The sequence below is a fragment of the Equus przewalskii genome, chromosome 6 (assembly GCF_037783145.1).
Source record: "Equus przewalskii isolate Varuska chromosome 6, EquPr2, whole genome shotgun sequence".
In the NCBI taxonomy this organism is placed as follows: Eukaryota; Metazoa; Chordata; class Mammalia; order Perissodactyla; family Equidae; genus Equus; species Equus przewalskii.
This window is the reverse complement of record NC_091836.1, coordinates 77,790,555-77,804,397: the sequence shown is the minus strand read 5'-3', so window position 1 is coordinate 77,804,397 and position 13,843 is coordinate 77,790,555. Positions and strand designations below refer to the sequence as shown.

Below are 13,843 nucleotides of genomic sequence, written 5' to 3'. Positions count from 1 at the left end.
TTTTCTAGGCATGTTCCTAAATCCAGAAGCCACACAGATTTTATTAGGTTAACAACCACAGTCTTCTAGATGGCAAGAGACGCTGTAACTGAAGCGAGCACAGGCTGGCAAGCGCCCAACGAGGGAGGCATGTCTTATTGCTGGGGAGCGTGCTGATTAGTAGTCTTTCTGGAAGGAAATGTGATAATAGGAACACATCAACCCCCTTTAAAGATATGCCCTCTTTTTGAGCCATTAATTACACTTCTCTGAAGCTATTCTAAGAAAGTAATCAGGTGAGCGCAGAGATTTATATGCAACGGTGTTTATCATTGAGAATTTAGAAATTATTGAATTAACCAAAATAGGAGAATGGTGAAATAAATTTCAAGAACTCTATAAAAGAACCATTATATAGCCATGAAAACATCATTTGTCTAATAATATTTAATGATACGGGAAAATATGTTACACGAAAAATTTAGATGAAAAAATCTACACAACTTTGTTGAAAGGATATATGCGCACACAAACATATATAATCACCACTTGAGAACAAACTCATACTGCGTATTTTTTCAGATAACACCTGTGAAGATTTTTTTCCCCAAAAATAGCACCTAAAAAGAATTTAAACCCATTTTTTTCAATTAGCGAACAATTTTCTGCAGTCACAACACAAAACAAAGCAAAACAACCTCACTTTTAGAATCTACTCTGCAATGCTCACAACTCGTGTCTGCTCGGCAAAGGTCCTGCTGTTCCCAGTGGAACAGCAACAGTGACATTGCTGGGCATTAGCCACCTACTTCCTCACCCTCAGTTGAAGCTTTTCCTTTGTCACAACAACCTTTCTTGGAAGAATATTAGTGCAAAGTTGATACAAATGCATCCCCCAAAAAGACACAAATGCTGTTGGTGGAACAAGTGAAAATTCAATGGCTGAGAAAAGCATAGGAAGAAAGAGCTAACAGACAGAACAGCAGAGCATATATTTTCTTTAAGATCTTACAAATAGAAAGAACTTACTTTTAAGATGACAGACTTCATCAAAGGGAAAAATAATGTAGTACTTTACCCGCAGTTTTTTGCTTTATGGTAACAGCTTTTTGGCCTTACTCATTTTCTTTTTCTTTCTTTCTTTCTTTTTTTAAATGAACTAAGGAGTTACAAGGGGTGGGCACATAAGTAAAAGATTAAAAAGAAACGTATGAAAGAAGAGACACTCAACTTCATTAAACGTATGAAGGAAAACATGCTCAACTTCATTAAATGCATGAAGGAAAAGATTCTCAACTTCATTATTTACCAGGGAAATGAAAAGTAAAACCACAATACCACACACCACACACTCACCAGAATGGCTAAAATAGAAAGACAGAGTAGACCAAGTTTTGGTGAGGTTGTGGAGCAACCAGGACTGATACACCGCTGGTGAAAGTGTATTGGTAGAACCAATTTGGAAAACTTTGGCAGGATTTACTAAAGCCGAACATAAACTCAGCCATTTCACTCTAGGTACGTACCCCACAGAAATGCACACACACGTGCACCAGAAGACACGTACAGGAATGTTCCCAACAGCACTAGTCATGATTGACAAATACTTTACACTTCCCAAATCAAATGCCCATCAACAGCGGAACGGATATATAAATTCTGTTCTAGTTACACAATTAAATTCTTTACAGTGCCAATAAATTAACAATTGTATAACTATATGCCTAACACAGATGAATCTCACAAATATAATATTGAGCAAAATAAGCCAGATTCAAAGAGGAGATAAGGAATTATTCCATTTACATAAATGTCAAACACAGGCTGAATTAACCTATGATGTCAGGAATCAGGAAGCAGGAAAACTGCTTCGGGAGGGGCCAGTTACCAGGAAGGGGCTCAAAGGGAGCTTCTCGGGTGCTGGCAACGTTCTATTTCTTGGTCTGGGTTTTGTTAACATGGCTGTGTTCAGCTGTGAAAATGCACTATTAGCTGTGCACTTAAAATGTGTGCATTTTTAGGTATATTATATATATTTCAAAAGAAAGTTAAAAAATAGAAATAAATTGAAACGTTAACACGAGCTACTTCTGGGTGTTGGGATTACAAGTAATCTTATTTTCTTCCTTATGTGGTTTCATGTATTCCAAATTTACTACAATGAACATATGTCTTTCAAAAATATTTAATGTTATTTTACAGTATATGTTCACACGACATGCTTCTAGAAGTGTTGTGAAGTTGGCCTGGGCAGGAAGCCACCACTTCTTTTCTTGAGGAGTGTCCATGTCCTCTTTTCTGAGCCTGGGCCAGTGGTTCCCAAATTGTCTAGACATTAGAGTCACCTGGAGAGTTATTTAAAAATTCAGATTCTTGGCCCCACTCCCAGAGATTCTGATTCAGTTGTCTAGGATGGGCTCCAATATGGTGCCCCTCAAGTTCTAAAGCACTAGGACTATGCACCACAGTGTCTGAACTGTCAAAGCTTCAGCTCTCCCTACTGGACAGGGGCCCGGAAAATCTGCCTGGGGCACTGACAGTCCCCTCGGGAAGGGCTGTGAAATGAGGACTGTGCTCTAGGACTTGAGAGCTTCCTGGGAGAGCAAGAGCTTGGAAAGCCCAGGGTGGCCTTGCTTCAGCCAGACTACGGGAGAGGGAGTACAGCAAAGCCCTTAAGCACACGGATGTGGAGTCAAATAGACGTGGGCGCAAATCCTGCTCTGTAATAAGCTCTGCGACCTTGGGCTTAACCTATCTGAACCTTAGCTCTTAGCTACATCATAGGAACTCACAGGGATGCTGACACCTATATCACAGGATTATGAATATTAAACAAGACAATGTATGTAAAACACAATACAAAGCCTGGCCCGCAGTAAGATAACAACACTGATAGTAATGATATATACTATATGTAAGTATACAACATTATATATATACACATATATATATAGAGAGAGAGAGAGAAAGATTCATTGATATTGAGTGTGGATAGTCCAAATTATGGAAAATCTGAAGTTCTAATAATTGTTTTAGGAAAAATACCTTTATCTATTATGGTCCCCTTTTGTAGACACTACAAATCAAAATATTCATTCATTCATTCATTCGTTCATTCATTCAATAGAGGTTAAGGGTACAAGTCTTTGAAAGCTTGCCTCACCACTCATGTGACAATGTGACCCCAGGCAATTTACTTAACCTCTCTGTGTCCCAGTTTCTTCATCTGCAGGTTGAGAATGATAACAGTACCTACCTCACAGGGTAGCTGTGACTGTTACATGAGTTAATGTGTGTAAATGGCTTAGAACTGTGCCTGGTCTACTGTGAGTCCTCAGTAAATTTTGGTGATGATTGTCCATTCACCAATTCTTTACTGAGTGCTGACTGTATACCCGCACTGTAGGCTGAGGGCACAACAATGAAAAAGGCAGACATGGCCCCTGCCTTCATGGAGCCTGTAATCGAATGACAGTAAATGTATAAATAATTTTTAAATGGACAAGCCAATGAGACCTTTCCCAGCAGAGTTACACTGCAGGTGGCATGTCCCAGTCATCAGAACCCTTCAATACATCCTATTCTAAAATCTCTTTTGAATAAGAATTTCCTGTGACACGTCAGGCTCCTTGTCACACAGTTTCTAACCCTCATGCAGGAGATGGTTCTGCTGAGGAGCCTAAGGTCCAGCCACCCCAAGACCCTCTCTGGGGTGCAGGCCCACGCAGGCCGAGGTGACACAGCAGGGCTCCCTCTGAAGCAGTATGAACGCAGCCACAGGAAGGCTCGTGTAAGCCCAGCCCATGTGCAGTAGAGCATCGAGATAGCACGAACCCTCAAGCCAAGCACTGAGCCCTTCTGCTCTGGGCCTGACAGCCCTGGGGACATCCAGGTCACTGGAGGGCAGCTGGCCTCCGGTCTCCTTGTTTCCATCAGCCATGCCTCCACATCTAGCTTTCATTCATTCAGCGCGTTTATAATGAGCACCTCCTCTGTGCAAGGCCCTCGACTAAGGGTACAGAGCCAAGCAAGACAGGGCTTTACCCTCAGAGTCACAGCCCAGGAGCAGATTCAGATATAGGCCACGATTACAGTAAAGTTGATCAAAACTTATGATAGAGTTTAGCACTGTGTGTGACTGAGCACATCTGAGTAGGATTCCTGGAAGAGGTGCTACCAAGTCCTGAGGGATGATGAGAAGTTTACCAGGTGAAGAAATGGAAGGAACCCCAGGTGCAGACATGAAATAAAAGAGAGCACATGAGACTGGGAGACTGGCATGGCTTGTCGGGGGAAAGGCAGGAGATGAGAGGATGCGGGAGAGCATAGCTGGAACCAGAGAGTAAAGAGCCTTCCGTCTCCACTAAGAACTGGGCTTTATGCTAAAGCTTCAGAGAAGCCACTGAAAAACGTTAAGTGGGGGATGATACGATCATATCTGTGCTTTGGAAAAAGCACTCTGGCTTTAGTGTGGCCAATGGATTAGAGTGAGACAAGTCTGGAAGCAAAGAGGCAGTTTGCTGGTTGCTATAGTCAATTAGATGGAAAATGGTGAGGGTCTAAATCGATCCGGTGGCCAGAGAGACACAAAGAGATGCACAGATTTGAGAATAACCAAGAATATGAAACTGACAGGATTTAAGTTAGCTACCATGGATGGGTGAAGAAGAGGTTGTGATGGTCTCTACGATTTGGGGCTGGGATGCCCCCATGAGATAGTGGATGTAAGAGAAGGGAAAGGTTGGGGAGTGGGGAAGATGTTGGTTTCGACCCATCGAGTTTGAGGAGTCCATGTGATATCCAGTGGGGATATAGGGTGTGCAGTTAAATTTGTGAGCCTAAAACTAAGGAGAGACTTCTGCTTTCAGCCACAAGGGAGTAACAGGGACCACCTTTCTGTCTTGAAATTTTAAAACCAGGTGAAATATATGAAACAAGTTTTTGGACACTGGACATAAAGCAGTGCAGAACAGTGATCCCTGAGGGAGGAAAGTAAACAAGGTGAGCCCTACGATTGCCCAAACTACTGCCTGGAGAGAGTGTGCAGGGCATGGCCTATGGAGGGAAACACCACACAGAGCCTAGTGGTCTCACTTAGGGGAGGAGAGAGAGTTCTGTATTCAGGGAAACCTAAAGAGCTGAAATTTGATGGCAAATATCAGAGAGGAGGGTGGCGCACAGGGAGAGGGAGGGAGAAAGAGAGAGAGCATGCGCAGTTGTACTCTGGCTAAGTACTGACCTGCACATGCTTGTGAGAAAACTACATGAGGCTGGGGGATGAACTACCAGAGAAGAGTAGGCAGGATAATCCTGGAAACTCATAGGAGGCTGGGAATAGTTTGTGTTCCTACCAGTCAGAGTGGAAAGACCTCCTGACACACAGGACATCAGGCAGAGTGCTCAGAAGGGTCCTGCTTTAGTAGTGAGGCCCAAGCAACCCGAGCCTGAAGGCTGTTCGGGACTTGCCCCAATAACGATGAAAAGAAAGCCTCAAAAGGACCCAAATTCTAAGTAACTTAACTGTGTCAGATCAAAGCCCAACATTATTTAATGGAATACAGCAAAGTCCAGCACCCAACAGTGTAAAATTGCACAGCATCCATCCTCTAAGCAAAAATTATCAGACATGCAAAGAATCAGAAGACTAGGACCCATAACTAGAAGAAAAAAATCAATCACTAGGAACATAATAGAAATGACAAAGATGATGGCATTAGCGGATGAATGTGAAAAGAACTATTATAAAATTACTCCATATAGGAAGGAAGGTAAAGGAAAACTTGATTATGAAGAGGAGAGACATGGAAGATATAATTAAGACCCAAATCAAACTTCTAGAGATGAAAAACACAACACCTAAAATAAAAAATCCACTGCATAGGGCTAGACTTTGTGGAAGAAAAGATTATGAATTCAAAGACATAGAAATAGAAATCTTCCAAAATAAAACTTAGAGAGAAAAATTACTGAAAAAAGAAAACCCAAAGTATCAATGAACAGCGGAAAATATCAAATAGTAATTGGCATTCCAGGAAACAAAAGGAAGGGGGGAGGCAGGAAAAAAATATTTGAACAAATAATACCCTTAATTTTTTCAAATTTGATGAAAACTATAAGCCTAACAACCTCAAAACACCTCAAGCAGAAGAAATATGAAGAAAACTACAGCAAGATACCTCATAATCAACTTGAAAACCAGTGATAAAGAGGAAATCTTAAAAGAATCCAGAAAAGGGGAAGGGAGGAGAGACTACGAACAGGAACAGAGAAAAGAATCCCAGTGCACTTCTCATCGGAAACACGGCAAACTCAGAGAGAGTGGAGCAGCATCTTTTCAGCACTGAAACAAAAAACTATCAACTTTAATTCTATTTCTGGCCAAAGTATCTTTCAAAAATGAAAGCAAAATAAAGACTGTTTCATACAAATAAAATCTAAGAGATTTCACTACCAGCAGATCAGCACTGCAAGAAACGTTAAAATAAGCCCTTCAGGGAAAAGGAAAATGAGACTAGAGGGTAATTTGAATACACATACGAGCATTGGAAATAGTAAATGTGTAGATACGTATGAAATATTTTTTCCTCATTAAAAAAAAAAAATAACTGGCAAACTGAATCCAGCAACAAATGAAAAAGATGACACATCTTGACCAAGTAGAATTTATCTGAAGGATGCAATGTTGGTTTATCCAAAAATCAATTAATACAACACACAATAGCAATAGGATGAATGACAAAAACCACATAATCATGTCAATAGATGCAGAAAAAGCATTTGAAAGAATTCAACGTCACTTGATGATAAAATCATTCAACAAACTAGGAATAGAAGGGGATTTCCTCCACCTGACAAGGGACATCTATGACAAATCCAAAACTAAGATCATGCTTAAAAGTGAAAGTCAAAGCATTCCCCCTAAGATCAAAAGAACGATGCTCGCTCTTGACAAATCTATTCAACGTTGCACTGGAGGTTCTAGCCAAGACGATTAGGTAAGAAAATGAAATAAAAGGCATCCGGATTAGAAAGGAAGAAGTAACACTATCTCTATTCATAGATGACATGATTTTGTATAAAGAAAATCTAAAGTATCCACTAAAAAACTATTCGAACTAATACAACAAGTTCAGTAAGCTTGCAGGATACAAGATCAATATACAAAATTAGATATATTTCTAGACACTTGCTGTGAACAATCCTAAAATGCAGTTGAGAAAACAACTCAACTTAGAAGAGTATCAAAAAGAATAAAATACCTAGGAATGAATTTTAAAAAAACAAGTGCAAGACTGTACATTGGAAACCACAAACTTCTTTGAAAGAAAGTAAAGAAGATTTAAATAAATAAAAAGACATCCTGTGTGTATGGATCAGAAGATTAAATATTGTTAAGACGGCAATACTCCCCAAATTGATCTACAGAGTCAACGCAATCCCCATCAGAATACCAGGTGGTTTCTTTGCAGAAATTGACAAGCTGACCCTAAAATTCATATGGAAATTCAAGGGACCCAGTATAGCCAAAAACATCTTGAGAAAGAACAAATTTGGAGAGCACACCTCACACTTCCTGACTTCGAAAACTTAGGACAAAGCTGCAGTAATCAAGACAGTGTGGTATTGGTAAGACACATAAATCAATGCAGTAGAATTCAGAGTCCAGAAATACTCACGTTTACCTCAACTGATTTTTGGCAAGGACACCAAGACCATTTAATGGGGGAAAGAATAGTTTTTCAGCAAATGGTGCTGGGACAACTGAATACCAAAATGAAAATGACTTGGTGCCCCCTGCCTCAAGCTATATACAAAAATTAACTCAAAATGAATCAAAGACCTGAATGTAAGAGCTAAAACTATAAAACTCTTAGAAGAAAACATAGGCATAAATCTTTGTGACCTTGGATTAAGCAACGATTTCTTAGATATGACACCAAAAACACAAGCAACAAAAGAAAAGATAGATAAATTAAACTTCACCAATATTTAAAACCTTTATGTTGCAAAGGGTATTTTACAGGGGTAAAATATTTGCGCATCATTATCTGATAAAGGACTTGTATCTAGAATATATAAAGAATGCTCATAACTCAATGATAAAAAGACAAATAACCCATTTAAAAAACGGGCAAAGAATTTGAAAAGATATTTTTCCAAAGAAGATATAGAAATGGCCTATAGGCACATCATTAGTCATTATTAGTTATCAGTGAAATGTAAGTCAAAACCATGAGATACCACTTCACATTCACTAGGATGGCTATAATCAAAACCACAGATAAAATATTTATTGGCAAGGATGTAAAAAAATTGGAACCCTCATACATTGCTGGTAGGAATGTGACATGGTGCCGTCATTTTGGAAAACAGTCTGGCAGTCCTCAAAATGTTGAACCCAGAGTTTCCAAGAAGTTCTACTCCTAGATATACACCCAAGAGAAATAATACATGTCCTCAAATGTTCACATCAGCATCATTTATAATAGCTAAAAAGTGGAAACAACCCAAATGTCCATCATCTGATGATTGGATAAAGCAAATGTGGTATATCTATACAATGGAATATTATTTGGCAATGAAAAGAAATGAAATACTGAGACATGCTACAACACAGATGAACCTTGAAAATATTATGCTAAAGAGCCAGTCACAAAAGACCACATATTATGTGATTCCATTTATATGAAATTCCACAACAGGCAAATCTATAGAGATAAAAAGTAAATTAACAGTTGCCTAGGGCTGTGGGTAGGTAGAGGAAAGGAGAGTCCCCGCTAATGGGCATGGGTCTTTTTTGGGGGAAGGTTATGAAAACGTTCTAAAATTGACTGCAGTGATGGTTGCACAACTTAAAACCCATTGATTTGTACACTATAAATAGCTGAACTGTGTGGTATATGAATTATATCCCAATAAAGGTGTTTTTTTTTTAAGAAAAGATAACGATTTAAAGAAAGAAAAATAACGTATTGTTGGGTTTACATCACAGGTAAAAGCAAAATGCATGACGATAGCTCAAGAGACAAGATGGGAGAATGGAAGTATACTGTTGTAAGCTTCTTATGATATTCATAAAGTGGTAAAATATTGTTTTAAGGTAGGCTATGGTAAGTTGAAGATGTGTATTGTAACCTTAGAGCAACTACTAAGAAAAAGCCCAAAAACATAAACCAAAAAAGAGTTACAATTAATAAGCTAAGAATGGAGATAGAATTATAAAAAACATCCAATCTCAAAAAAAGCAAGAAAAAAGAAAAAAGGAACAAAGAACAAGCGGGAAAAACAGAATACTAATGGCAAGATGGTAGATTTAACTCAACCATACCGATAATAACATTAAATGTAAATAGTCTAAACACTCCAATTAAAAAGTGAAATTTGTCAGATTGGATAAAAATGACACAATTATATGCTTTCTAAAAGGAAACCCACTTTAAATATAAAGTCAGAGAGGTTAAAAGGAAAAGGATGGAAAAAAATATGCGATGCAAACACTGATCACCACAAAGCTGGAGTGATTATATTAATATCACACCCATTGGACTTCAGAACAAGAATATTACCAGAGAGAAAGAAAGATATTTCATATTGATGAAGGGTTAAGTTCTTGACAGTACACAACAATTTTAAACGTTTATGCACCTGAGAACAGAGCTTCAATGCACATGAAGCAAAAACTGATAGAACTGAAAAGAAAAAATGAAACTAAGGAGAAAGGTGAAGGGAGCAACTCTAGTCATCAGCTTAGAGAGGGAAGCTGAAGCTATGGTAACTGATGAGATCGCCAGAAACAAGCGTAAGGGCGAAAAGAGACCAGGACAGAATCCTGGGCCACATCAGCGTTTCTGTGGTGAACAGGAGAAGAAAATCTCATGAAGAAAACAGAGAAATAATAATCAGAATGGTAGGCAGAAAAGAAGGAGACTGTGAGGTCATGGAAAGCAAGGAAAGAGTGCTTCAGAAGGCAGCCCGCTCGGTTTGCGTCAAATGCTGGTAAGAGGTAAACTAGGAACGGAAAGGCTTCCACAGGATTTACAGTAAGAATCTCTGAAGACAGGCATGAGAAGCGTAGGTGGTGAAGTGGGGACGGGAGCCAGGTTCTAGTGGCTTGAGGACTCAGCAGGAGGTAAGGAAGTGGGGATAATAAACAGTGACTTTGATTTCAATATGCTTGGCTGAGAAGGGCAGGAGAGAGAGGAGGTTGTAAAGTCAAGGTATTTTTGTTTTGTTTCTTAACTGAGTTACAATGAAAGGAGCCAGGAGAGTGGCGCCAACAGAGGGGAAGATTCCCAGATCTCTGGTGGAGAGGTTAACCGTAAGAGGGACACTCTCTGCCATGATGAGGAGGCATGGATGGGAATGGATGCAGGTAAGTTTGGATCCAGGGCAGAGGTTAAAGAAATTCCCTCCAGACCAGTTTTCTTTTCGTGAAGAGAGACCTCAGGGTGGCTGCTGCAGATGACTGGGGAAGATGTGGTGTAGAAACGTAGAGGGTTATGTGAAAGCTTTGAAATAGCTGTAGGGGAACGGGAGTAGCCCTAGGCAGCAGGACTGCTGGCTGCTGCTGGAGGCTCAGTTGAAGCTATTGGACTAGTGTCAATTAATGAAGGGATTCCCACCCCCACCCCCCACCCCCCAGCACTACAAGCCAGGACTAGAGAAAGCAGGCAGTTACCATGTTCTAGAGATGGAGTAGGAGACTAAGGGGTCAGGTGGTGAATGGTGAGCAGTTGAAGTAACAAGCCACAGGGTCCAGATTGGATAGATTTGATGCAGGAGTTGATTCAGGGCGAGGAGAAAAACTAGGAAGCAGGAGCCAGAGGGTCTCTAAGAACAGATATAGTGGAGGCAAGGGAGACAGAATGCATAGGAGGTACACAGAGATTAAGATTTCAGAGGCAGAACAGTTTCAAATGATGACAAGATTACAGTAATGAGCAGCTGAAGTGGAGGTGCCATTCAATGAGTTGAAGACAACAAGAAACTCAGAGGCCAGCATATGGAGGAACTGTCCTCATGGACGTAGAAGCTCCTATATGATGGTAGAACCTAGGATAAAAACACTGTGACAAGGTTCTTTTGCTCTGACCTTATCTCTACATGGCTGGACCATCCATCTTTGCCATTAATTGTGACTATTCCCAACCTGTGGAGATATGTTTCTATGACTCAGCGCTCAACTGCCTGGCTCCTCACCTCCCTTATCCATCTACCTACAGCCTTATGTGCCCATACAGGACTGGCCACTATGGGTGAAACATCACACTTGTTGACACCACCCTGAATTATGCAGTTTTTAAGAGATACTGGCAAAGCCTTTCAACCTGGAAGAGCCAGAGTGGTGTTGGGGGCCCTGGATAAAGTAGAGAGGCACCAAATCCCAGAAATGAGGCATCCCAGAAACCCACTATGGCCAGGAGTCCCTGCCAGCCAGCCATCAGCTGTCGGTACATGGTCTACAGTACGCTCAGGGCCTCTGTTCACATGAGGCAAGGTCATAAGCAAAGGACCACTCACTCCCAGTAAGCCTCTTGACTCCCATACAGTGAGGCTGGCTCCCTGGTCTGCAGTGCAGAGAGAGAGCCTTGAGCAGGGGGACTGGGGTTCTAGTCCTGACTCTGCCACGAACTTGCAGTGTGACCTTGCCCTGAGGCCTCAGTTTTGCCTGTTAAACAAGGGGTTGGATATGGGATCTCAAAGACTCTCCCAGCCTTGACAGTGTATGGGCGCTGGGTGCAGGAAGGAGCCTCTCATCAGCTTACATCACTCAAAATGCACCAGCTGTAGAAGACAAGTGAGCTGCAGTCTTCAAGCCTCATTAGAGTCATGCAGCAGAGGCATCCCCTGGGGTTCACCACTTGTACCCCCTCCTCCTTCCCAAGAGCCTCTGAAGTTGGCTCAAGTGATAACACCACTCCTCCCACCTCCGCCTCCCATCTTTCTCTTCATGAGATTTTCCTTAGGCTTAAAATTAACCTGGTTTGAGGCTGTGTGTAGAAAGGGAGAACATAGGGGGCCCCTGCCCTGGGGCCGTACCTGAGACCCGTGGATCTCCACAGAGCTTCCCTTTTAGGACACTATCATCACACACCCTATCAGAAACCCAGGACCAACATCCATGATGGGGCAAACCAGAGTCCCAGATGCCCCCCTATTTCTCTGGCCTGGTCCCTGGAAGGGCAGGCAGAGTCCTCAGGTGCCGGGGGCCCTTAGCAGCCAAGCTGCAGCTGGGGAGGCGATCCCATCACCTTGCCTCATCTGTACACAGGGCTGAGCCCTTCCTTCACAGGGCAGGTGTTTCTGCCCATACTCTGGGTAAAAAATTACATCCTGGGGACCCTGTCATCAGTAAAGCACAAATGAGGTCCTGGTCCTGGGAAAGACCCATCTCCTGACTGTAGAAGACAGGCCTGGGGATGCCCGCTTGGGGCAGGAAGTATGCTGCTCTGGGTGGGGACAATGGGAAGGAATTCCCGCAGTGGTCCTGGGAAGGCCTGGCTGAGAGTCCCAGGACAGCCTGGGGAGCGGAGTCCAGAACTCTGGGCCCCCTCATCAGCACCACCTGGCTGGAGTTGGGGCAAAAGGATCACAGGAGGGTCCCGGAAGAAAGAACCAAGGCCACAACAGCCACAGTGAGCGCAGACTTTGCTTAGGGGTCACACCCCCCCTTGGACCCCATTTCACACACACACGGCCCAGCACATATGGGGACCATGACCACTGAGCCACCCACGTCCTGCCCCCCACCTCCCTGTACAGTCCCCTGTGGACGGCCCTCTCCCAGTCAGCACTCCCTCCGCCCCTGCCGGCTCACCGAGCGATCTCCCTTCCTTCCTTCCAGTACTTCCTCCTGGTTGTTCTCCTGAGGAGGAAAAGCAGGGGTGACTCCAAGCCTTGTTGCCTCACCCCGCCATCGCTGCCCCTTGCCTGGCCAGACCGTGGGCATTCAAGGCCTCCTCAGGCCGTCGCTCTCAGCCCCTTGAGATGGGAGTTAAGTGAGACCAGGGTGGAGGGACTTCTGTCGGGCGCTCCCTCTGTGGAGTCTGGGAGAGCAGGCAGGCAGCCCAGAATGAGGCAGTAATGACCAGAGCTGTGGGGGTAGGGGAGAGGCTGAAAGGAGGAGCCCACCAGAAGAGGCAGAGGGCAGGAGTGCGGAAGTGCCAAGGGCAGAGGCCTCACTCCTGAGGCAGAGGACTCCCCGGAGATCCCGGGCAGGGGAGGAGCGAGGGCTCCCTGTTCACCTGTCTAGAGCCCAAGGCTTTGGGAGGGATGGGAGGTTGGACTCCATGTGGTGATGGGGAAGGGGAGGCCTTGGAACTGCAAAGGGGTGAAGTCAATGAGGGGGAGTGGGTGCAGTGGACGCAGGGAGGGGGTCCATGGTCCAAAGAGGGAGGGGGTGCTGAGTGCTTACCGATCTCTTCGGTGGCCTCGTTTCAGGGGCCCAGGTTTCCTGTGTTGCTTTGAATGCTGAGATCCCATGGGCCGGGGAGTGTCTCCTGGGAACAAAATCCCTGTCTCGGCAAAAGGGTGCAAACCCCAAAAGAAGGCAGAGGGGTCCTGGCCCCCATGGCAGCCAGAGGACGGGGTGAGTTTGGGGGCTGGTCCTGCTCCAGGCTGCACACAAAAACCTGGAGCCTGTTGCAAGTCTTTGTCTCATCGGCTCAGTACTGAAGCTAGCACAAGCCACCTGGGTGTCTTCCTCCATCACCGTGGCAACAGTCGGACTAACAAGCATCACTGAATTATTAGGACATGGAAACGCTCTCTCCCAGTCACAGTCTCCCTCCGAAACCCTTCAGGACAGACTGAATCCCCAAGGCCTCAGCAGCCATGCCATTCAGGGAAAACCAACTGCTCATTT

General features: G+C 43.3%; 1 protein-coding gene across 1 annotated transcript in view; it reads right to left on the bottom strand.

The window, feature by feature from the left end:
• Window positions 1–13,565, bottom strand: part of TUB (TUB bipartite transcription factor) — a 65,687-nt gene extending 52,122 nt beyond the window's left edge. Inside the window, 3 exon segments of the mRNA XM_070624278.1 lie at window positions 12,797–12,844; window positions 13,394–13,506; window positions 13,509–13,565. Coding sequence (XP_070480379.1) covers window positions 12,797–12,844; window positions 13,394–13,506; window positions 13,509–13,550 — 203 coding nt within the window. The 5' untranslated portion in view covers window positions 13,551–13,565.
• Between the last annotated feature and the right edge of the window lie 278 nt (window positions 13,566–13,843).